At 36.4% G+C, this 26,423-nt stretch overlaps 1 protein-coding gene and 1 long non-coding RNA gene across 3 annotated transcripts in view; one reads left to right on the plus strand and one right to left on the minus strand.

Moving 5' to 3' along the window:
• Positions 1-1,629: 1,629 nt before the first annotated feature.
• On the minus strand, positions 1,630-5,797 carry LOC146588251 (uncharacterized). The gene is made up of 4 exons (XR_014897459.1): positions 5,424-5,797; positions 5,090-5,308; positions 4,460-4,700; positions 1,630-2,063 (listed from the first exon to the last, which is right to left on the minus strand). It is a non-coding gene; the product is annotated as an uncharacterized LOC146588251 (long non-coding RNA).
• The window catches only part of PRTFDC1 (phosphoribosyl transferase domain containing 1), a 47,843-nt gene continuing 27,216 nt past the window's right edge, over positions 5,797-26,423 (plus strand). For both annotated transcript variants that reach the window (XM_085318328.1, XM_085318329.1), the window contains exons 1-3: positions 5,797-5,890; positions 9,554-9,660; positions 12,644-12,827. In XM_085318328.1, the coding sequence (XP_085174454.1) occupies positions 5,837-5,890; positions 9,554-9,660; positions 12,644-12,827 (345 nt within the window). In that variant the 5' untranslated portion in view covers positions 5,797-5,836. The remainder of the gene's footprint in view (positions 5,891-9,553; positions 9,661-12,643; positions 12,828-26,423) is intronic.

A 26,423-nucleotide genomic window follows, 5' to 3' on the forward strand; every position in this document is an offset into this window, starting at 1 on the left:
ACTGTGCTTGCAACACAGGCATAAGCAAATAGTAGATTACATTTATATCAACTGTTCTTCTTGATGTTGGTGTGAGGATGAAGTTCCATTCAATCTCCCAGTACTAGTTGGTGTTGTTAATTCATTGCATGTTAATTCATATTCCTTTGCAATGATGCTTGCAGGAAATTTGTCAACAGCTGAGCAACAGACTTAGGCAGTTTCCTTGAATTTTCATGGCATTCACTATCCCTTTGTTGTTTCTTGTCTTATGCCTAGATTGTAAGTTTTTGGAAGTGTGGATCATCTTTTTCTCTCTGCATAGTATTTGGCATATGATGGAATTTTTGTTCATAAGCAGAGCTCCTAGGTGCTCATAATACCAATAAATATGTTCATCTGGGCATGAATCAATGCTATGCCATAAAGGGGATAAATTGAAGTTGTGTAGTAAAGGGATCTGTTTTTCAAGAACCCTGATCTTATTTGCTTTAGCAGTTGGAAAGTAGATAAAGAATTGTAAGAAGAGAAATGAGATTTAAGGCATTTAAGTAATTCCCTAGAGCAGTAAGATTTCTTTGAAATGCAGTAGTAAATGATTTATATCTGGCTTTTTATTGTTAGTCATAAAAACTGCATTTCTCATTTCTGGGCTTCCTGACTTCTGCATTTTGAACTCATATGTGGTAAGTACAGTGCACATCAAGTTAGTTGAAGCTATACTTTGAGCACAGAAAGTGCTAGATAATAGTTGGAAAACAATTATCTCAAATGGTCCCTCAAAATTGGTTAAATTAATGTTTAATTTAATCTTGCTAGGTGTTATATGGAAAATTCAGATTACCCTCTAATTCACAGAGCTGTTGTAAAGATAAGCTAGAACCCCTAGAACTGTTTCATTATTACTTTGAGGGTGATATTAAAGTTCAGGAACCAACATCGTAACTCTCTCTTCAGAGAAAAAATTCAGTAGTGCACAGTGCTTAGGTCCACATGTTGAACAAAAAATAAACAACCACGTTTTAGTATTTGTTTAGAAAGAATAGTCTGTTTTGTACACAGAATGATAAAATTAGCAAATAGTCTAAATCCAGCATTCCAGTGCTCTTAGGGAGTGAGCCATTCTGTGCAGCAACAGAGTTCAGCAGTTGGCCAGCCATGAGCATTTAACATGCCTACTCTACAGGAGAACTTGCTGGACCAGATTCTGCTTTTCAATACACTTTTGTTACTGCACTGTTTATTCAAGGCAAGCTGTGAATTATACAAAATTACATCAAAGAAGACTGAGCTATTTTGGCAATGAAAAATCAGTCCGGGAACTGTTATCCACATTCAGAATTCCTCTGCTTTGCAGATTTTGCCTAAACTTGTCTTAGCTTAAGCTTTTTAAAAAAAATCTGTAACAGTTAAATTCAATACATTGATGTGACCCACTACAAATTTACAATTTTCTGACTATTTTTCATGGCCATGAGTGATGAATTTGTTGCAAGATGTAACGTGAACAGCTTTTCTTGATAATAATGCTTTATYGTTCAAACATACACTTCTCATTAGCTGATGGGGGCGATACTTTCACAATACTATGCAGAAAATAAACATTATTCTAAAATTAAAGGACAAAAGGAAACTTCTGTTTGCATTTATTTCAACTGTAAAAACATTATATTAATAACAAACCTGAAAAGCAGAAACTATATCTTCAGCAGCCAGGAAATTGCAAAGTGAAGCTGCTAGTTGCTCTAGTCTCATACAGTGAGATGAATAATAAACAGAAGTGCAATTTTGTATGAAAGATGTTTATCATGGAACAAATAAGTCAAAATCCAGATTTCCTTCAAGCAATGTCTAATTTTGTTGTAAATATTTTATATAGACAGAGTGACATCTCAAATGTCAGCTTTTAGTAATTTTCTTGATGTGAAAATTAMCACAGTTAATTTTCAAATCCTAAGTCAGTCTTGTAGACTCAGTAGAGGTTCACCGTGATAGTTGAATATTCTGAATTTCACTTGTGGGTCTTCGATGCTGCAATCGCTTGAAAGCTGAACTTCCCAATATCCAAAGGTTCTCTGGTTCTGCTGAAATTGAAGGTGGAAAAAAGTTAGATTCTGGTGTGCAGTGCCACTCCACTAGCTGCTATGTTACAGTAGTTGCAAGGGGGGAATAATAGTGTCTACACTACTATAAATAGTAGGATGCTGCCTAGCCCATATGCCTAATTTGACAGCTTTTCCCAAGGTCTCTGCAGGTTTTGGAATGTAGGGGAACAGTCTGAAGTACCACTCCATCTTGTGCAAAGTGTCTGTAACAGTCTGACACACAGTTTTTGCTGCAGYCCTCTTCAGCACACAGCTTATGGATTTGGGAACTGCCTCAGGTAATGCAAAATAACTCAAAATTCTGGAATGTGTTAAAGTTGGATATGAAAGCAATTCTAAATTGCTTTCAACATACCTTGAAGTATTGTATCTAGTACCCTTTTCAATATTCTCTTCAGTGATTATCTTACCCGAAAGGTAATGATCGTTTCCTGCAATAATAGGGGGATTCACCTACCTTGTCACAGCTAACAAATGCAGGTTTATACTTGCTAAGATTGTTTACAGTTCTGCTTTTAGCATAGCAGCTTTAGCAACAAGCAGAACCAGAATAAGAGTTTTTCACCCTTAATTGGCAGGCTTCTACCCAGGTAAGCCATACCTCTTGAAATAGTCTGGATTTTCACGCTGTTTTTTATTTTTGGTATTTACTTGAAATCAGTAAAGATAAGACATCCACTATCTGTTACATACTAAACTCAGTTGTCAAATTTTTGTTTTAACTTCTGAGAAGAATTTATAATGGAATTGTAAAAGCTAACTGCTAACTCCATGATACTGTTTGTTTTGTACTAATTTCTTGATATACATTTGYTCCCAACCTCGTATTTGTTATTTCTTTACATTATAGCTGTGAAAGGGTGGATGCTTCATGTGCTGCTTTATGATCATCAGAAACAGGGTAAGAGGGGAAAAGRTGTGTAACTGAAATTACAGAGTTACTTTTGTAAAGGCCCAARATACAATTCCTTTCACAAGGGATTTGCATTTAAGTCATAACTCTGCTTTGCCTCTGTGTCGCTTTTTCCATCTGTTTCTTTATGTTTTTTGGCTATGTGTCCAGACCTACTTGTCAGTGTGAGTTCACTATTCTTCTACTCTATCTTCTTTGTTCTTTTCCTCTTTGATCATTTCCTATGGTTGTATATCTGAAAGTGTTTATTTTTTCGTACTMTTTTTAGTTTATAAACAAACAGGTAAACAAAGATTATAGGAATTCATACAGCCCTTTTCACAATTAAGGCTAATAACTATGTTTTGGCTCTAATTTAAAAAGTTTTCAAAATCTACTGTAAACTTATTGTATGCCAGTTGGTACTGTAAAAGCCAGTGTAAACTTTCAGTGCATACATATACCTCCTCAGAAAAATCCTTAGCAGCTTCATTTCCATTGTGCACAAAGAACCTAATTAACTCTGGCTTAATTCTGTGGGTTTCCAGAAGCACAATTTGTTTTCTCATTTGTACCAAAACTAAAAAAAGATTTATTACATTTTATATTATGTCAATGACTAACCTTACATGCAGAAGGACTGGTGGTTGTTGATAGCAGCACTACTCTTCGAACTGTACCCCAGYTAAACTTATTTAGTTTTTCATTTCAATGTTCCTATTTATTATTATAATTAGCAAGATATCACACTTCATTATGCTTCTGAAGTGAGCCCTGTAAAACTGTTGGAAGGGGAGAATACAAAAAGGAAGGATCGACGGAATGCAGTCATCCAACCTTGACAGGAAGAACAAACATTTCCTGTTTAAGTTTATCAGCACAATGCCAGAGGAATTTAYTTTTTAGTCTCTTGTTCATGATAATCTTTTTCTAAATCTTTAAACTTCTGTCTGTGGTGTTCTGGCTGTGATGTAGTCAGAATGCACTCTTGTATTCCTGTGGTCCTATAAAGGGCATAGTTAAAAAGATGCAAATTCTGTAAGAATAACTCAACAAATTCAAATAGTAAAAGAAACCAGTATGCATACAGCATTGCCAAAACTTAACTGAAATCTTAACTGTAATCTAAGCAGCTTTAAAACTGTAGAGCCCAGTTCCATGATGTTTATGCAAGAGAACTTTATCTGTAAGAGGTAACTGAATCAGATTGCATTCACTTTAGGATGCATGTGGGCTTTAGATGGGCTTTCTACACACCTTCAGGCAAGAAAAATCTTCAAATCCTAAAAAGTGCTTGTTTGTACAAATCAGTGGCATTTGATCCCAAAGTTTAGATGAAACATTAGACTTTTTTTCTGAATAGTTTTGAGAAACACTGACATACACCAGAAATACAAAAGGATTTAGGGATTCTGCCACTTATGAAGATCTATATAGATCTTACAGAAATATTTTTATTCACATGATGAAAATTTGTACAAACCTGTACACACTCTTTATCAAATTTGATAATTTGAGTTGAGCAACTTTCACTAAGCTCATTTTAAAGTTCTGTGAACAGATGCAATCTTTTTTCCATAACGCCTCAGTCTTCATATATAGGGATCACTTCCAAGACAGAAACACCCTGGATTCAGCCTCTGTTACTTCATAAACCTGGTCCTCTCTTCCTTCAGCTATGTTGCTAATTGTGGTGATAGTTCATGTAAGAGTAGATCCTTAACCTGTTAAAAAGCAAACAGATTTTATTTCTTGCAGGAAAAAKCATTTATCACAAGATGATTTCCAATTGCCATAGTACTGGGCCAGACTGTAACTGGTGATTTATTTACTTTTTTTGTTTGTTTGTTTTCYGTATTAATAATTTATAATATAGATACGGCAGAATTCTACTAGCTGTACACTTAATGAATACTGTAGACTCTAATTGGGGGTGGAACATTTTCCTAGAAGCTACAGTTTTATCYACACTTGACCAAGAAAGATAGATCAAATCAATCAATTCTAAACTTCTTAAATGGAAATGTAAAGTTAGACAACAATCAGAATAACCCTTGAGAAGATGCAAGCCTTCTCAGCTGTGAGATTGTTCAAGCAAAACAGTAATACTAACAATTTTCACAGAATCAAATCATCAAAGAATCAGAATCTCYTGGACTGATCTCCTTTTAATGAGCAGACAGCGAAACACTGAGGTGGGCTGAAGGAAACGGGAAGCCACAGCCTGTTCCAGCGTGGTGGGGAGAAGGAGCACCAGTTCAGCGGTCAGCCAGGATGGGAGGCACCATTACTGACTTACTGCAACAGCTTGCTTTCTGGCCTCCATTATTTCCTAGGACATAAACAGAAAGCAGTTAAAATGTCACTCTAAACCACTCCGGCTTCCTTGTAGCTACCTTATTCCCGAAGCCCAGGCCTGTTGTCCAGCTGTGTCCTGCCGGTCTCACCTGATGCTTCCCCGCACATCGTACACAGAAATGCCTTGTCGGCAAAGACAAGTTCTTGCTAAACAGCAKCCTGTAACACCAGACACATTTTAGTGTGTGATAAGTGGTATTTTCTCTGTTAAAAGGAGACCTARTCGTGTCCYAAGAGAAGATGAGGTAGCTGGTCCSAGACGTCTGCCTTCCCTGCTTGAGCCTGCATCCTCTTTCGGCGGGGAGCGTCCCCTCYGTTTCTGCGGGCAGTCGTTACGCGTTAGGCACTGGTYGTTGCTGAGCGGTTTTTACGTGTAACGTGACTGGAGGAGAAGGGAAGCGCTAGCTGGCGGCGTGGCCCCAGCGCGCCGCGCCGTGCCAGGCCGAGCCGTGCCGAGCCGTGCCCCGCCCCGCCGCAGGCGCTGGGGCGGGCGCGGAGGAAGATGGCCGGGCCAGGCGGGAGCGGCGCGGCGGCGCGCGGAGGCCGCGGTGTTGTGGTAAATGGACGCGTCCGCGCTGCCGCGCGCCCTGCCGCCGGCCCGGCCCGGCCCGGCCCCCTCGCCCTCCCTTCCCCCGCTGCCCGCCGACGCCCGGCTCCCGGCGCTCCGCTCCTTGCGAGGCTGCCGCAACCCTCGCCGTGCCCTCGGGGCCGCGCGGCCGCGGCGCCCCCTCGCCCGCCGGGCCCTCCCCTGCCCCTCGCCGCGTCCCCGCGCTTGCTCGTCGCTCGGGAGCATCCGCCCTCCTCAGCCGCCCGCCCGCCGCCCTGCCGCGTTGTCTGCAGCCGCGGCCTTGGCCGAGGGCCCCACCCGGTGCTTGGATCGCGGGGAGCGAGGTCCCCGCCGGCGGATAAGTGCTGGATTCTCCTGTAAAACAAACACCAGGCTCGTGGGTTGCCCCCACTTCAGGAAGGTTTTTATTTCGGCGCAGTGTTGGCATTTAAAAGTTCCGAAGCAACAGCTCAAGTCGCAGCGCAGAGCTGGGAGCTTTGCTTAGGGAACGGTCAAATCTTGCCCACACCAAAGGCGCCTCCGCCTGCCTCTCCCACGAGGCAGCAGAACCGCGTCCGAGGCGCCGTGTCGGCCGCCCCGTGTGTCGGCGACACCTCCGGAACGAACGCCGTTTCCAAAGCGGGTGGCTAGCCTCGCGCCAGAGCGAGGGCGGCGTCCTGCGGCGGCCAGGCCGGCGGCCCGCAGACGTGTGCTGCCGTACCGTTCCGCTTTGCGGTGCGCGCTCGCGTGTGCGTGAGCGCCCGCAGCTCTGCCCCCAGAAACCAAAAGTAAGGCCAATGCAGTATGAGTTAGTGTAAGTTTACCAAAGCTTAATGCTCAGGTTCCTTGTTTTATAAAAAAGCAGAATCCAGATCTTTGTTACCTAAATGGAAATACCATGCTTAAACCTCTTGTGCACCCACCTTTTCATACAAAACTAGCAGTGTTCTTCCAAAGGTATTGCCAGTTGGATTTTTCTTCTTTCTCAGGTGCCTCAATAGAACACTTTCAGATATTGCCGTGTATCCATATCTGTATTAGTATACACTCACATCAGCTTTTTAAGACTGAATTTCTGCTGGCCTGTTTGAACATGCCAAATCTGAACTTTTTTTAAAAAACATGTTTGCTTCTTTTACTGTGTGATATTTTTACAAGCTTGTGTATGCATTTATTTATCCAGTCAAACACTCTTTCTCTCTTTTCATTGAAGCAATCACAAATATTTTCTTAATATATTCTGTGCTCAAAGTCAGATGTAAACAGAAGTTGAGTTTAACTTGAGATGGAGCTTTTTTGGTATTTAGCTGTATAAGCTGAGAACCATCACACAGATCTTTTTAATTCACAAGTGGAATACTCTTCAAAATTTACAGTTACCTGAAAATTGTCCTATAGCATAACACTGTGGGATAGCTTCAGAGTAAATTAGAATTCCTAAGGCTCATAATTGGTAAGTGCTTGTTTAAATGAAAGACARATTGGGAATAGGCTTATTATTGTAGAAAAATGATAAATTGAAATGCATATGTGAATTTAATCTTATATACCAAATGCCAGTGAGCACTTTTAAATGATAATTTCTTCATTCTTTCAAGGTGATGCAATTTATGTTCTTTTATTCAGAAGAACCAGTAAAATTGATAGAAGAATCAGAATTTCATCCTAATTTTGTTTCGTAAAGAGCATATTGTAACTTAAGTAAAAGCTGTTGATTTGTGTGATTTCTCAAGCTGTTTCAATTCATTTAGTTTGGTCTTCTACACCATGCTTAAAAACATCCAAATTGATGAGATTACTGCTTAAATAAGCAATACTGACATGGATTCCTACTGTGTGTCAGTAGTGCTTACACAATCAAAAGGCTATCTTAAATTGTTTCCTTTAAATGTCAAAATACTTTTGAACAAAATTATGCCAGACAGTTCATTGCTACAAAATGTTTAAAAGGTGTCAGCCAACCCTAGGAACTGAAACTGAAGATGGAAAAAACAACATAGGCTTGCTAGGCCTCCTGCAGCAGTATTTTTGGAACAATATTTTCCTCCGATTAAAACTTTGCCAATGAGGATATGTATAATCTCCTGCTTCTATGGAAATGAGGAATGTAACTAAGTAACTCTTCTTTTGTGTATGTCTAGTTTCAAGGCTCCTATAAATCAATGGAAACGCTTTCTTTGGCACTAGTGATCTCTGAATCATGCAAATGCTGAATAGTAGTTATGAACAAATAACTTTTTTGATACAGAAATGTTAGGCAGGGCAAAGAAAGCATGACAGTGTAGGCATCTCTAGATGTCAGTGAATATGCAGCCTCCCCCGAGATTAACCCATTAGATAGAAGACTTTGTTTCAGTGCAGTGTTAGGTAGAGGTAGGTAACTTCAAAAAGACTGCCGATGTGGAGGACGAGCTTAACCTCTACTATGCTGGGTAAGCCCAGTTATTTTTGAGACATGGTTTGTTGTCCTACTAGATGAAATAGTAAGCCTGGATTAGTTTCAGTGACACTTCTTTAAGGACTCTATTTAGCAGAAATGCCATTAAAAATGCACTTAACAAAGGCAAGTCTCTCACCTTATCCTTATCCTTCTAGTCATTATTTGAGTGCCTGAAGTGAGGAAAGAAGAAAGCCAGTATGTTGCTCAGAGAGCGTGATTGTAAAGAAAGCCTAGTAGGTGTTACTTTTTATTCTGAACCAACCTCAAAACAAAGCTCTAGGATGATTCCAAGAAGTTTTGTAAACCTGGAGGTGTTGTTTTTCATATGGACATGTGAAAATTTTGGGTTTGGAGGTTGTTTAGTTTTTGTTTTTATTCGAAATGTACTTTGTATCTTCATAACTTTCTGAAGTCTTTCTGAAGCCTTTGTTCACTGGCTGATTTTTGTCCAACATTATCTCTTTAATCTCCTGTTTTATTCTATATGACTATAATTGTTGTGTTCTGATGGTTATGAAGCTAATGTATTAAATCTGTAAAATATTTTTTTCCGTAAATGTATGGCTTTACAGATTGTCTAATAGTAAGGTGAGATGAGAACATTTTTTAAACGCTYACCTTTGGTGACTTCTAAATTAAGACCCTCACTATTCACAGATAATAGTCTTTCACTGACTTGTACAGATACAATCTGTGAACCACATTATTTATYCTCCCTTTGTGCTGTTTTGTCTGTCGTATTTACTTATGTGAGACTAAAATGTCTCTGAAACATTCTAAGTCCCTTTGGGTGACTCTCTCATTGGAGAATCTCTTCTTACTGGTAATCTTACATTTGTATTTATAGTTTGAAAGTGACAAGAAACTTAGACTTGCTGCTAGTTTAGTATTAAATATTTCCCCTTTAGGACTAATTGTAATTTCAAGTGAAATTTCACAATTCCATGGGAAAAGAAATTACAATGTTTTTCTTAGAAAATGATATTTTTTGCAATATTTGATTTCAGAGGTATATTAAGAAGCAAAATAATTAGTAGGAAATTTGATAGGGTAAATTATATCTTCTGCTGATCACATAATTTTATAGTTTACCATTTGAATGCCACTGTATGCAGAAAAGAGTGTCATACAATTAATTCAACCAATATGTTGTACCAGAACACTGATTTTTATGTCAGTTACATATTGGCCAACACCATGAAGTTGTCTTAACAGTACTATTTGATATTCAGATTTCAGACAACTGGCCAGGATATAGTCTGGATTTGTTCACTTACCCTCAGCACTACTATGGAGATCTGGAATATGTCCTCATACCTCATGGCATTATTGTTGACAGGTATGTGTAGTTTCAATGTCACTAAATAAATCCTTTGATCAAAATTATTGTTGTTTTTTGTAAAGCCTGTCACCCACAAGCAAGGTATATATAAAAATATTATCAGTTATATCAATTGGCAAAGTCAGAAATGCTTGAAGCTCAGGAARTGCTAGGGTTATAGTTGCCTTTACAGCTCTTTGCCTAATTTCTTTCACCTAATTTCTGATCTGGGCATTAAATGAGATGTGAGTCTAATAGAAAATTAGTGAAATTAGCATTGGAATGTAAATGTACAAAAGGGCAGATCTGAATTTGGAAGGTCAAATACAAAATATTCCGTATTTAGTAATATTTGAGTTGCTTACTTGCATCCTAACTAGCTTGTGCCTTTAATATAAAAGGGAGAAAAACTACATTCAGTTATATACAACTTTGGCAACTTCCTAATACAAATCATTAATATAGGATAACCTGATGGTTTCATACTGTACCATTGATTTCTACCATTCAAACTGATGAGCACAAGAGAGAAGTGTGGAGTAATACACTCCACACTTGTTTGCACTTGTTTGGGTGCAGAAACGAAGTCTGGAGGATGGTTGTAGGGAAGCTTGAATGTCTCCCTTTTCCCACCTTGTAGCAGTTCCTGTGTGTTCTCAGTGTGCATCTGATGGTACTTTGGTGTTTGTGGTAGTCCAGCTCACTGTTCATGCTGAGTTTTTATTTTGACATGCTATTAAAGATCTTTTGAAAAGGTTACAAAACGGAAATGGTAATTTTAAGTGTATTTATTGCAAACATCTGAATTTCATGAGACATTCTCAGCCTGTGGTTTTCTACCTACCACATTTGAACAGCCAGTTGCAAGTACTGAAATTCTTGGAACTCCTTGAAAGAAGATCGTAAACATCCGTCATAAGGAAGAATAGTGACTCCTGTATTTGTTTTGAAACAAAAGCTTTCTTTCATTGCCTTTTCAGTTAACATTGTGTTGAATTTTTAATCTTTTCTTGTTAGGGTCAACTGATTCTTAATTCCTCTTTTTAAATAAATATATTACAACTTCATTTCTCATAAGATTCAATAAATATTTTCTGAAGTGAGCATTGAATGCCAGTATCTTTTCCTACTCCAGCAAAAAGACTGATTCAGTTCTGATGGAAGAGGAAACAGTTGAATGTACTATGATTATGGAAAATTTTCACGTAAGAGTAAGCCTCGACACTTGAGAAAATTATCTTGTCAGTACAAAGCAATTAAATATAGGTTAAAAATGAGTATGTTTTTATTTATAAATTGAAACTAGTAATTTTTTATCTACTTTGAAGTTCATACTCTTAAAATACAGAAGTGGTCTATGGAATTCTTGGAAATTTTAGTTCCTAAAACAATCTGAGAAAAATACAAATAGATTAAAATTATCAGAAGAGAGTTTCCTCACTTCTTAAAGAAAGGTTTTTCCTATTCTTCTCAAACTTGAGGTGATAAAAGATTAGTTTACTAATATTTATCATTACAACAGTAAAAGGAATTATATGTTTGAGGTCAAACAAGATGATCTAATAATATTTTGTATTTTTCAAATCTAAAAAATATTAATGCTTTTGATCCAAAAATTGTTATATCAAATTTACTTAAGTATTTTAAAACTGTGAAAATGAAAGTTAAAAGAGGGGTAGCTTTTGCTTGTAACTAGTGTATTATTTTCACTTTAGAGTTTATTGTTCTCTGGTACGTGCCTGCAAGGTAGATTTCATTGAAGTTCTGTGKAGAGGCAAATGGATTCCTGTATTACAATTGGAAGGGAAAAACAATTTATAGACAAAAAAGCTGATCATGAAAGACAGCATAAATTGTAGGATCTTTTATTAAATTATGTCTTATCAAAACATCTGTCCTCACTAGAAGCACTAAACACATTCAAAGAGCTATCAAAGAACTTTCCAGAAAGAGTGTTCACCAAAAATTGTCCCCTAAGCTGTTTTCCCCCAAAACATCAGCTGGCATTTTCAGTTTTCTGTTGATACTTGCTTTACATCCGATGTATTGTAAGTCGTATTTGGTGTATACTAGAAATGGAAGACTGACTTAAAAGAAAAAAAAAAGGAAAGAAAAGAAAGACTAATGACTTGGATGTTTAAGAACATGGTATTTTAAAAGTTCATTTTTCCAGAAATCAAAGCCACTTAAGATGATCACTTGTGTTTTTTTTTCCCCCCTTTGTTTTGAAGATTTATCTGGTATTGTTTGGGAACGATGTGAATCTTGGTTTCAATCAGTCACATTGTGTTTGAGATGCACAACTGTCAAAGAGAGATAGATATAGGTACCCTACAATTCCAGATTAATCAGAGCATAACCTTGAGTGATAACCTATGTGTGTTACCTTGAGCAAATTACTTAATTCATTGCATTGTTTATTTCCAGTGTGGAATAGTGATAATGTGCATTTTTCAAAAAATGTTGATTGATGTGATAGTTCTTTATCGTATTTTGTTTACATATTTATTAAAATTGTAGGGATACCATTTTCCAAAGCCTGTCAGTATGAAATATTTCTAACATCTTATCTTTCATTTAATTTATCTTTTAAAGTAACTAGCATAACAAATTATGTGATTATACAGAATTATTTTGTATTCATGTCTCCTGCAAGGTAAAACTTAAGGCTTAATTTCTTTAAAGACCTCCAACATCTCTGAAATACTTATGGATTCAATATATGCTGAGAAGTGTTACTACCTTTTCTATAACTGGGGAATTAATGCATTTAAGATTAACCAATTAGATTCATATGCTTTGCATCTTGCACCCTACATTCCATATCACCCAACATTGTGAACTTGATCCAAAACATATTCAAGTCAAATCAAGAAATGTGTGCAGGCTGTAGGTCAAGCTAAATACTCATTCTGATGTTTCTTTGTAATCACAAGGGAAGCATATTATGAACTTGGAGAATCCGCATCTAATGTTATTTTATCCTTAATTTTTACTTCAGGACAGAACGATTGGCCAAAGATATTATGCAAGACATTGGAGACAATGATATTGTGGTTCTCTGTGTACTCAAAGGTGGCTACAAGTTCTGTGCTGACCTTGTGGAGCACATTAAAAATCTCAGCAGAAATTCAGAAAGATTCATCTCCATGAAAGTCGATTTTGTTAGACTGAAAAGTTATCACGTAAGTCAACAGCTTATTTGTGTAAATTTTGGCTGTATTCTCATAATAAATAGTAGACTTCTGTAGTGGAAGTAAAAATAATCTTTTAGATTATAAGAAATCCGATGTGAATTTTTTTAAAAAAATGATGAGGATTTTTTCTTTACTTTATGAATAACATGTGTGATGACATGAAGCATCCTCAGGCTGTATTTTTTTTCATTTAATCTGTCCTCACTTTTGGACAGAAAATTAGTCATATTTCTAACATGTAAAATATCTGCGTGTTGTTTGTTCTCAGATTCCTCAGCAATCCTGTCAAGTTTATTTCTCRTTACTTCATTTGCCACCTCCCCTCATAGTTATGTTTAGCATAACTGCAAGATGATGAATCTATGTCTTATTCTGAATGTTTAATGCTAATTAAATTAAATGTTTTATTCTTCATAACATGCAATTTACATGATAGCAGAATATACCACTAGATGATGATAGTGCTTTATAATAAAATGAAATAAGACATTGAACCAAATCCAGTGCTGAGGTAGAAGTTAAGACTTTTTGTTATCTTCAGAGGAAATTATGCAATAATGATTCATTTGTTTCAGTGAGAAGAGTTGCCTCTTTTTAGAAAGATTGGTTACAATTTTTGTTTGCATAAACTATACATTTATTTTCTACCTTTTATTYCACACTGTATATAGAGAGAGCATTTCTATAAGTTGACCTAGAAATGTCTAAGGAAGTACACCAAATACCTGTAGTGATAATAAGCTTTCTCTTTGACCACAAATGCAACCTGCTGAGTTTGGTGGCTCCTACAATAGCTCTATCTCCTTTCCACAGAAAGAGGTTGATGGGTTGGTATTTTGCTCCAAAGCCAGCGACTGTAACCTTTTCCTAATTTTCACAAATACAGCCTACATTTTTTCCATCATGGAAGAGACCTGGATGAGAGCCTTTTGTAGCCATTTGATCAGGATTTGGTCCTGGGACTTTTCTTTTGAGAACTGGTTTGGTCTGTGAAGGACATGTGCAGTACAACTATTGCACTGTTTCTAGCCATTTAGTGGAATTATAAAAGATCTAGTTAATAAACTAAAATACATATTTGTCTCACATATTGATGTGTAGAAATTATAATTGATTTTTTTGGTGTGGTAATGCTAGCACTTTTGTTTTATAACAATGCTTTGCTAATGGTAGGATTATTTAAAATGATTTTTACTTTGCACCTGACATTCTAGGTAATGCACATACTTTTCCTATTGGGTTGTCTTTTATTTAGTATGAAGATACCCAATTTTGTAAAGTTATTTTCCTTGGTGACAAGCCAAGTCTTATTAGGAATACTACCTCGTAACCAATGAGTGGCAGGAGATGTATACAATGTGGAAATCTCTCCATCATTTTTTAGGAAATGAAGGAAAAGTATATATAAAATATATATATAAAGCTGAAACTGCAGTGAAAATTTGGTTATGCTGGAAGTAATTACTGAATCCTAGATAATCCTAGTATTTAATGACTGTGGGTATTCTGTATCTTAGCTTTTTTACCTTCATCAGGAAGGTAACTGCTTCCTCAAACCYAGGGGGTTCTAGAACTAACAGAAACTAGCTTGCAGCTAGTTTTTAAAAACATAATCCTCTTTTTTCTGTAAGTGCTTCCAAACAGGTGTCATGTATTTAGAGACTAGAGCTGTGCTTGAGKTAGTGCTGAGTATGGAACCTTGAACAGTGCTTGATTTCTGCTTGGTCTTGAGAAGCTGGGTGACACTACAGTATAAATTTAAAATTGGTGCATTCATTCAACAAGTGAAAGGTAAAAACAATGCAAACTAAAGTCCTGATATCACTATCTGCCGTCCTTTGGGTTTTACATCATCATTTTGTGTGTTCTGTCCAACTGGAGGCTAGGGTAGGTTCTGTAAAATTTGAGATCATAGCCCTTTGCAACATAGCTGTGATCAGAACATTTGAGTCGCTAGTTTTTATTAGTTTGAGTGACCCTGTATCCCAGCCCTATATGAGATTTCCAAATCTCCCATGTCAGTTTATTCAGTATTAGCATACCTCTCACAGTGTTTTTAGACTTTAATCGCAGGCAAATACTACATGCTGCTTGGAGCCTTGGAGCATTATCATCTTTACATCCTTCCTTCTCTTTACTTTTTCTGTTCTACCTTCTATTAGGACTTACTATTATTCTCTACTCATTTTTCTCCCTTTTTATCTCTCTCTCATTTTACAGATACTGTTCTTCTCATGTAATTTCTTCTGCTTCCTTTTACTAACTGTTTTCTGTTTCTCTCCTAAAGGGATTCCTGCTGCTCTCAGTACATTTCCTTCAGATATGTCTCCCTTCCCCACCCCTGTCTGTCTAAATCCAACAACTAACTTCAGCTCAAACTGATGGGATTTTTGAATTGGCTCATTCCAACTTCAGTACAAAAAGGTTAGTCGATTTTTTGAGGTTGTAACTGAAAATGGGATTTCTTGATTTAATTGTGTTGCAAAAATGACCTCTAATTAGGGTCCAAAYTCTGGTTTTGGCATCAGTGAAAGCACATCTTAACTGTGACATATCAGCAAAAAATATCATATTTTGATGTCTGGCATACAGAGATGATGGCCTTTCAAATAAAAGGAGACTGCAAATTAGTCCAGCTTTACAGGACTCTCTGTTTTTAAAACCTGTCATATTCCACAATTTAGACAGTTTAAGTAAAATCTTAAGAACCGCTTTCACATTAAGTAGCTGGAAGTTGGACATACAAATTCTTTTTTAGAGTTTAGACTCTAAAATTTGAACTATGTTTTCCATTTCTTTAGTTTTTTTTGTTAGAATGATAATATGATACAGAAAAGAAAGAGATAAGATTTTTATACATGTAGAAAAACTTACAGGCTCCAGTTTAGATTAGTAAAGAAAAAAATCGATGTGCCTAGTTATAAGCAAAGTTTATGTCTGGATCTGTAAATTTAGAAATATATACAAAGGAACACTAGATTATGTTTCAAAATTTATGTTTTGAAAGCTTCTTAATCAGTAAGAATAACATTTTAAAAATTATGGAACGGGAAAGAATCATCGTTGGAATATATGCGGAAGGGTATCCTCCATATAAATATGATAAACTCTTTGAAGAATGTGGCTTCTTGTAGACTTACAGGCAGTGTGACACTTTTTCTCCTGTAAATTTTACGCATTTGAATGATTACCAGAAGCTCAAAATAAGGAGATTATTTAAGTGGGGATTTGATCAGAGACTATGATGACTTTTCACACTTCTAGCACAACAGGCAAATTAAAAGAAAGGTCCAAGGTGAGAGTTAGAAAGGTGATTTTTAAGAAATAAACAGATATAAAAGTAGCATGTAGACTTAAGGGCAAGAGTCAGGAAGCAGATGAGGGGGGAAATAATATCCAATGATAGTGATTTGAATGAGAAGCAGCTTAGTTTTAAGAGGCAGAAAGGAAAAAAGGTTAAGGTTCGTTTTTGAAAGGACTGGTGAGTAGCAAGGCAACAAGTCTTGTGGATAGACAAGGAAGCACTACTTCAGTCCTCAAATGAAATATGATGAGGGTGTGGATAAGTTGCATGGGAGGAATTAGGGGAAAAATGTATTCTGGAAACACTAACGTAAGAGCTGATAGAATTTGGCAGTACCTTAGATACTAAGTTACAAGAGATGGGGTTTGAATACAGCACAGGTGAGGAACAGTGAAGTTAATTTAAGAGATTTTTTTGAGTTTAAAATTGGCAGAATAAAATTAAATGTATTCAATTTTCATCATACCATTTTTTTTTCCTGAGTGGTAACTCATCCACAATGAATCAGAGCTCTGAAATTGAAAAGAAGGTGAGAGTTTAAGGTTCATAGAAGAATTTGAAAGTATTTTCAGAAATATGGTAGTTTGAAGTCCTTGATAAAAAGTAGTGGAAGAAGATGATGGGCTTGGGAATGTAACCCAAGAACAACATGACACCAACAAGAAAGGTAAGAATTGTGAATCCAGAAAATCTTTAATATTTTTGTGATATTGATAACTTCAATTTATTAAAGAACTAATTAAGAAGAATCCATAGGGAAGTAGAGCAGAGGAAGCAGGAGAGTATTTTACCAGAGTGTTCACAGTCTAATGGAGAGGACTAGATAAGAAAGAATGCATGWAGATGAGGGAAAGGGGGTGAACAAAGGAATGAAAGAAGATGGGTGGCAGAAGCAGAGGGCTAAAAGAAATCTCTTTTAATAAAAGACTGTGAGATCACTTAAGTCTTAGACTTTGTGTAAGCTGATAGAGGACAAAGTGAAAGCGAGTGTGTTTGTATCAGTTTTCTTCTGTTAAGTACACCCTAAACAATAGTAAGAACTTCTCTTTGTTCGGTGTGGAACAGAGAATTTAAGACAAACTAATAAAGGTAAAAGTTGAGTTAGAACATGAGATAAGAGAGGACATTCTCGCTTATCAGGTCTAAACCCTTGTTAATAGATTCAGCAACATCACTTAGTCCTTTTCCAAGTCAAATTTGATCTTTAAACCAAAGCTCAGTTTGAAATTGAATTGGAAAAATTCAGGAAAGGAGCAGAGGAAGTATGCAGAGTCTGTAGACTTTCTTGAGGAGTTCTCRGCAACCTGTCAATAGAAGATAAAGTAGATGTGTAAGAACTAATATTTCTATAGTGGACTTTGATGGAAGCTAAAATTGGGCRTTGGTATGATGGAGAGAAAAAAGAACATATACTTTTATTAGGCAGACCAGTATGCTTTCTATGTGCATAGTTATTTGTTCTTGTTAAAATTTTAGTATTCACGTATCATTTTCCATAGCTGTCTATTTAACACTTGTAATTCATGCATGATGCAGATAAGTATGGTAATAAACATTGAATTTGGTGGAAGGGCAGGGGAATCTCAGTGGCATGCTTTTGCAGTGAAAACCATGTTAGTCTAGCAGTGAGATTGAGAGAGTTTGGCTTTTCCTTAAGGCTTCTGTGATTTCTTTGGTTATTCTTGTATGGACTAAAATGCCAGAAAATGAGCATTCATCTGTGTTATTTTTTAACTGTGGACATCTGAAAGAGGATAGCAGATGAACCAAACTGTGATATTCAGATTATACCACTTAGTTGTGAATTCCATTTCAAGTGCAGATTATTACAGAATATTGCTCTATTTTCTTTGTAGTACCTGAACTGTGGATTCTGGAAGTGCATTTTTCATCTTCCAATGCCAGGAATATATTGTTGAAAATTATCCTCAAAAATATAAATGAACTTCAAAGGAATGTTGCTTACTAATCACATAGAGGAAACTTGTAGAAGAGTGTGTATTGAGCTAAAYTATGTAATTGTTTAAAATTAATGTTATTTATGGTTTTTAGAGCATAAATAATTTAAAAAAATACAGCCTCTGAATTGCAGTCCATGCACAATGGTTACATTGATATCTGTTCACAAACAAATACGTTGACATGATCTGTTTCCTCTTCAGCCTCCAGTTGTTTGAAATATATTTACAACTGTTGATTATTAATCTTGGCATAAACAGGACTGTTAGTACTGCACAATTCTGAAAACAAGCAACAAAACAAGCATTGTTTAGTAGAAATCTGAGTGTTTTTGTCTGTATGAGGCCATTTCAGTAAATAGTTTTGCTAAATCTCTACCGTAGGAGTGAGGAAACAGAGGGATTTTATAATGAATAAATTGTAAGCCATTTGGTAAATGTAGTAAAATTACATATTTTTCTGCCTTGTAGCTTTACTTCTAAAATGCCATTACTAAGTACTTACACCTTACCAAAGCATGAGGCATCAGACTATAATCACAGTGGAACAGGGTTTAAAATACTCTAATAAAGCACAAAATATTATGCTTTGCATAATAATATAGTGCTATTTAGTTTAATTTTACTGTATGAAACTTGTTTTTTAAAAAATCAGTATGAACTTTGCATCTAAAAATGATGTATTGTAATCTGGAGCTTAAAAAAGGAAATAAYTTTGTAATGCTTTCATTCATTTAACAACACAAAAGAAACACCTAAATGTATTGCTTGAGTTTAATGATGCATATCTGTACCCAAACTCTACCCCAGTGTTGTGATAATTGTTTATTTCAATGCCTGTGTGCCATGAAAACACAATTCGTGATCCTCTGAGAAAAATGTGCCTCCTGAGATGAAGGAGAATTCTCATTAGCTTTCTCTTGAGCAGGYTGTTGAATTCTCTTTATTTTGCTTTATGTATGCTGTCCAGCTGATGACGAGCCATCTTCCTTAATAGTAAGCAGCCATGGATGAATTAGAAATTGGAGCCTACCTGGTAGAATGAATTCCTATGAATTTTAAGGCCAAATTTTGCAAAAATGAACTCTAGGTCAGCTGCAGTTTATCAATTTGACATGCAAAGAAATAGCTTTGTTGTAAAAAAATTAGTTTTATTTATTTAATTTGGATAGGAGTTGTTACATGTACTAGACGTTCAAAAACTAAAATATACTYTTAATCTTTTTCAGATGCACAGCTTGCAGTCAGTGCAGTAGATCATGAACACTTATACAGAGATGAGAATTTTGCAGCACTATATACTATATATAGCCAATGGGCAACAAACAGTTGTCATTACTTTAGTCTTCAGAGACTACCAGTGTCAAGGATATGGACCTTAAATTTGTTGCTGCTCTGAGAAATACTACAGTGATTGTAGACCATGCAGCCAAAGAGCTGTCTTTCTTACAGGCAAGCTAAACTTGAGATTTGGGACTAGAATTCTACTCCTAGCAAAGATTCAAAGGGATCTTATCTTGGTGTACTTTTCCATGTCTATAAATGGATAAAATGAATCTGTTTCAGCCCAGATGAGACTGGCTACCGGAGGCTTCCTATCTGAGTTGCCTCAGCTGTCTAGATTCATCTTAGCCATCACATGCATCTCAGCCAGCAAATCTGAGGCTCCAGTAGTGTGTGCCAGAGGGGGAAGCACTGGGGTCAGCCTGTGGGCCATAGCTTCTTTAGTCAACACAGCTTCTGCTGGGAAAAGAAGCCTGCACATGTCTAGGGATGATAATTACTAAGGGTCCAGTGTGACAAGCCTCAGAAATGCCCTTTCATATTATCAGAGAGCTACACCTCAGAAATGGCAGAGGGAGCATGGAGTATTTCAGCCCTAATTAATTTTAGGGAACCAGCTTACTTTTCGTAATATTCTAGGACAAACTGGAGAAGACTATACTATATGTAATAAAATGTCACTTTGAAKTTCAGTATCTCAGACCTTTCAAGGTCTGGAAGCAGGGATCTAAAGCTTCCACTTGGTTGCAGAGTCAGGAGATATGAGAGCTTAAATTCATCTCTCTCTCAGGGCTATTTTGAGCATAAAGAGGAAGAAAGTGTTTCTGATTTAAGTTATTTTAATGAAAGCACTTAGTATTTTCCTATTGGACACTGCTTCAAGGCTTGAAGTGTTACTGATAATATAAGTAGGTATTAATTTGTGGGCATAGTTCAGGAAAGGTCATAATAAACCTATCATACAGTCAGTTTATCAAGTTTATCTGTAATGGATCAGATAATACACCTACACACCACTTAAATATGTTAACACCATCTGAATTCTTAGTGATTTTTTTAAAGTATGAGTAAGTGTTTCAGTGACTCACATAAACTATTTGGGAGAACCAAACAGATCAGCCGGGGGAGAACTGAGTAGGAAGCAGTCTGATTGCCATGGGGACAGAATGAGAACAGATGTGTCAATGGAGGCAGAGCAGTAACAAGTTGTAGGAAAGCTCTCTCACAATATCTAAATACTATTTTAAGATATTTATGGGGCATAAAGCAAGTAATTACTTGCCTTATCAAGATACTTTTCATTTTTATCTATTCTTCCCTATATTGCCTTCCTTCATACTTGTTTATGATTTTTAGCTGTGGAATTCTTTTTTCTAACTTAAAAAACAAACCAATCTAACTTAGTTTTCATGTCATATTTGTTGATACTCTGTTCTTCTGGGCTTTAGATCTAATGCCATGTCCATGAGAAGTTTCCTCTAATCTTTCTGCAGAAATTTGTCTCCCTCTGGGTCACATTTTTCTAAGTAGCTGTAATGTTTTCACTTGAAAAATATTTTCAGAATTGAAATAAATGTTTAAGATTATAGTATGTTACAGAGGGCACAGCTACGATTTGTAAACAGACTTTTAGATCTAATGGRGGTTTTTTTGTAAGTTTTTTTTAACATGTTTTTTTCATTGCTTATTTTTAAGCAGTCCTAACTTTTGGAACATCTTTAACATTTGAGACTAAAGATGTTCTTAAAATTGCTGAGATTTAGAACAGATTCAAAGCATCAAGGAATTTCCTTGAAAGCATACAAGAGGTCATCTTGTAAAGGAGGTAGATTCTAAAGTTCCCCTGGATACAGTATTTGTTGTAAAACAGTGGTTTATTACGAAGTGTAAAAGATTAAATTTCAGTCTTAGTAAAATAATTTATTTCATGTTCTGCCAAAAAATGCAGCAAGCTACCACCACATTATGATATTTGCAGCAATACTGTATGTCACTGTTAGTCTCTCCTATTTTCAGTCTCCTTCACAGATTTTTACAGTGACAGGGAGGCAGACCCTTCTTTATAAGGAATGTCCAGAATAGGATGATTGCTAATTCTGTTGCACAAATAAGATATAGCAAGTTTGAAAGTGCTATGACATGTTTATGCATTGGCAAAGTATCACCTTGATTAATTACTTGGATACTAATAATACTATTTACCGTGTATTTTTAAAAATTAAGATCTGGAATGGGACAAAATTAATTAAAAGAAGCCTGAGGATTCTACTTTTCCCAAGGAATTCTAGCACTGTGTTCTTCTGGCATCTCTTAAATGCCGTTTCTTAAAACAGATCATAGCATGTGTGATTTTCATGCTATGCCACATCCCTGGGGTACTGTAAGGTGTAAAGCAAAAATGATACTTTATAGGAATATGGCAATAACAAGAAGTACTTGCACTCTTCATCCGTGTGGCGAATACAAAATTCTTTTTAGTTTACATTTGATAAATGGAAGTTACAGTATTTCATTAGAGAARAAATACTGTAAAATAACCTTGCAAGAAAATTCACTAAGGATATGCGTGTTGTCAAAATTTTCTTAGTTGTCACTAGCCAAGGGACTAAATGTTTAGTGATATGAAAGGGAGCACCACGGAGTCAGTCACTGATGCAGTACACTTCAGATTGCTGGAAGAGATTAAGAGTTTGAGGTTTTTATAAGTCTCATCTCTTGAGAATCTGCTTTCACCATCTGTGTGTTGTCTCAGCCTGTAGCTATTTGACAAATTTGAAGATTTGAAGATCTTACCTTCCTTTTATCACCAAATCCTAGAAATTGCTCATTGTCAAGGTCAGGGGATTAGTACTTTGTGCTTAGTCTAGAAAAAGCTGTTTTTTCTTGTGCTTTCAGAAAGCCCCAAGGGGACCAGAGGGTTCTTAGGTACAGAACTACAGATTCACTAGATGATTTCCCACAGTGTTAATTTACTTTTTTGCATTACTCAATACCACAGTCAAAAGGATGGGTAACATGGTAGAAATACAATCTAGTAGTGTCCCAACTGACACAGCAGGACCCTCTGCTGAGGCTGAGAAACATGGCTTCTAGTCCTGCTGCTGTAATGTTCATGCATTTAATGCTGCATACTAATTGGATAAAAGACAGATAGCCCAGGAAACGTGGACTTGAATCAGAGCTGTCCTTTTCGTAGCTGAGTTCAGTCTAGTTGGCCATAGCTTGCTGATGTCCTCCATGATTTTTGCTTTACTCTCTGCATAGTCACACGAGGAAGCCTTCTCCTATACTCTGTAGCTTATAACAGTCTCCTGAGAGCTGAGGGATAAAGGAAGCCCAGGTCTCCTGTTCTATGAGTGTGTGCTTTTATTAATCAGTTTATTACCACAAAAGATGGACAGCCCTACTAATGCCGCCCAGCAGTCCAAACTGAGTGGAGGAGTAGGATTAAGGCAGTTCTGGAGAGTATACTTCCTAAATTGTTCTCTTGTCTGTAAGTTTTAAATTTGACTTGCTTCCCATATCTGGAAATGTGGTGTGAATCCCACTTTGAGTCAACAGCCCTATTCAAATGTTAGTACCTTTTCTCATCCTGGAACATACACAATTTTTATACTTACTTTTTAGATGTTTTTGCTATTTTACAGAATAAAAAGTTATAGTACAAGAAAGCCCCAGACTACACTGTGGAGATTAACCTGAGTTTTGAAGAGATAWTGTATTTTTGATATATGTATGATTCAAAAAACTCAATATTACAAGTTCTTGATTTCAGTTGTTGCTGATCTTAAATGTACAGGTACTATTTGAGGCATATATGTGGTGCTGTTACATTTTAAAATTGTTTCTGTTGCTGATAAAAGTATACCCAAAACAGTCCTGCTCACAGGTGAAACTGCTTGCAAAGTGATATAACACCTGGAAAATTAGTGGAGACAGGACAGCATGGTATATCATTTAACAATTACCCTGAGTTACTGATGAGTAGAGTTACAGCATGGTAGATTCTTTTTTAATTAGTTCTTTAGCATGCAAACATTTCTCTGTCAGTAATAAAAAATRTATCAAGAGGAAAACTAAAAAATGTCAGTTTCTTTTCAAAGGAGATAGATTATGTAACAAAATAAAGCTGTTCAGTTCTGTCTCTGGAAAAGTGTACTTCCTTCCAGATACAGCAGGTATTTTGGTATGTTGCTGTTGCATTAATGTGTACATTTTTCAGTGAGGGTTGGTAAGAATGAGACACTGTAGACCATCTTCTAATGGCAAAGTGGAAATTTAGTTTTAAGGACAAACAGAATATGCAAATTGGAGAAAATGGATTAATAGAACTGATTCTATGAAGGCTAGCATGTATCTTGATTTTATTCTGAATGCTACTGGTTTATCTTCCTGGAACCTTATGTGGATGAAAACCTTATTTTCCCAGAAAGTGCTGGTTCTGCTGGGCATGTGCAGAGAACGTYATCTGCATACATGCAGCATCCAGTTTAGAATCTCTTACTTGTTTTGGAGATCTTGCATGAATATCTCCTAATTGGCCTCTCTTAGCCTTTGCGTGTGTATGTGTGTGTGTGTGCGTGCGTGCGTGCGTGCGTGTGAAGGACAGACTTCTGTTCAACATTTAGTTCTATTAGTTGTAATACTGATGAGAAATGACAGATCTGTTCTCACTCTGCCTAATTTAACATAGAGCAATTAACTCTGTAAGACACTTCAGCTCCTTTATCCTAAGGGTAATATTGATAAAATACTCAGAAATTCAAAGTGACCAGAACAAACATTTATGTGAATCCAAAAAAAAGTTGTATTTCCAAAGRATTTGCATTGCATAGCTGGTTGAATTTTTAACTTAGCTAATTGGACTGCATGCAAGTTCACCTTTGTTAGACATCAGAGAGCATACATCAGAGTCATGAATGCCTTAACTGGGAGGGGAAGAGATTCAAGGACAATTTATGCTTTATTAGACACCAGATAATGTATACTTAAGCTTCCCCAGAAAGGGATAAATTTTCTAATATCTACTACATCATGAACTCTTACTGAAGCTTTTCRTATGGATAGCTTCATAACATTTCATTTCAGTGTGGATTTTCCAGTGTGTAATGATGGCTGAGCTTATACTTATTGCTTCCCTCCATGGGAGGCAGGATCTATTTCTCTTCATACCTATTCTCATAAAACTAATAGGAACTTAATATCTTTGAGCACATTAACCCCTGTCAGCCTTTGGARTACTCAAGCAAGAGAAGGAATGACTGAGTGATAGATTTTTTTAGGAAACAGTTTAAAGGTGAAACAGAAGAGCTTTGTATGGCACAAGCAAAGAAGAAAGAGAACTTAAATAATTAAATGTCAGAGCAAAGCAATGCCAAAGTTGTGCTACCTTGCATTACATTATAGAAAACATCTTATGTAGACTAAGCTTTAATAAAATTTTTGAACACCTGTATTTCTGTTTTGTTTACAACATGGATCTCCCTGGCTCTTCAAATTTTTCTGAGTGATAAGATACATATTTTTTGCACRTATATTCCAATAAAAAAGGAATACTTGCTTAGTATTTTTTTTTTCCTTTAGAGACAATCATCTAAGCTTGAAAAGACCAGATTACCTTCAGCTCGCATTTTGGGTCATGCATTGCAAATACCAGGCCTTGGGGTTCTAAGTTGAGTATCTTACTCACTCATTCACTAACAAGAACCATCAGAATGTTCCATTTCGTTTTATTCTTGCTACTGTGGTAAAATACAAACGTAAAACTGAAATCTAAATACACACTGCAGCTTAATATTGTCAGTTGCTGAAATATTTGCAAAATAAACAAACCAAAAGAAATTCAGTCTCAGACATTGTTATTTAAGGTAATAGTGGTGTAAATATGGTCTTCAGTGTTATTGCACTTAGAAAGGATCATATGTTTTTAGTCTTCAGATATGATGCTCTAAATATAAAGGCTATATGTTTAATGAAATTGCACCCGTTGTTAGTTCTGTGMGTATTTTCAATAGAATTTCAGAATAAWCAATTGTTGCTTGTTTCACCTTGTTTGTGGTGAGAAGAATTAACTATACTTATACARTGCAGTTCTTTATGGTGAGAGTGGGRTCTCTTCTCAGGAATTTATGTCTATTGCAAGATACCTTACCTTCTTTGGATGAAATAAGGAGAAGGCATGCAGTCTTCGTATGCAATAAATTACTGAATGTGTGAACACATGATTGCAAACAATCCATTTTACCAAGTTTAATAACTTACTGTTGCTCTGAGAGTTGTTTAAGCTAAGGATCTACTTTGCTTTTATAGTAGGGAAGAAACATGTACATCTGTTACCACCTGTCAGCTAATGAGGAATACTCTGCTGAATTATAGTAACTTAATTGCTTGTGTTATGCTGTCCAAAGCCCACATTTTCCTCGCAGAACTCTGGCCTTCCCTGGAACTGGATAAGCTCTCCTGAATTTGAAGCAGTTCCAAAACTTTGTGATGGCCCTTTTTGCTAAGGAATAACAACATGGAGAAAAAGAATAGAAAATAACYTCAAATTATTTATATTGTAGATCTAACCATAGATCTGTATGGTTATATAGCTCTTATACCTCTATACCATAGAGGTGTGAAGGTATACTTTATACTGTAGTAACTGAAGCTCAGATAGGTATACCCACAGCAGTTTCAAATTGACTATCTCAGGTTATACTGGCAAGGGCAATGGCACAGATCTCAGCACAGCATAGTCAGTGATGTAGTTACCAAGAAGCTCAGGAAGGCATTATAGCCTCAACTTTAAAGCTAATATAGATATATTAAACTGTCAGCATTTCAGTGTAAATGTACCTGTAGTATCAAGTGGCAGATGGTATTGAACAGTTCCTGCAGGATAAATGGCGTTCTGACAGTGGGTGTGTGCTAGAGTTCCTACTATGCTTGATTTCCGGTTGGTTCAGCATCACTGACTTGTTTGCAGGATATTCAGGGCACCTCCTACAGACATATCAGTGATCTCGCATTTAATTATTTTGAATGTGAGTGTGC

This window comes from Rhea americana, unplaced genomic scaffold (assembly GCF_003343005.1).
Source record: "Rhea americana isolate MKP2758 unplaced genomic scaffold, rheAme1 scaffold_53, whole genome shotgun sequence".
Classification (NCBI taxonomy): Eukaryota; Metazoa; Chordata; class Aves; order Rheiformes; family Rheidae; genus Rhea; species Rhea americana.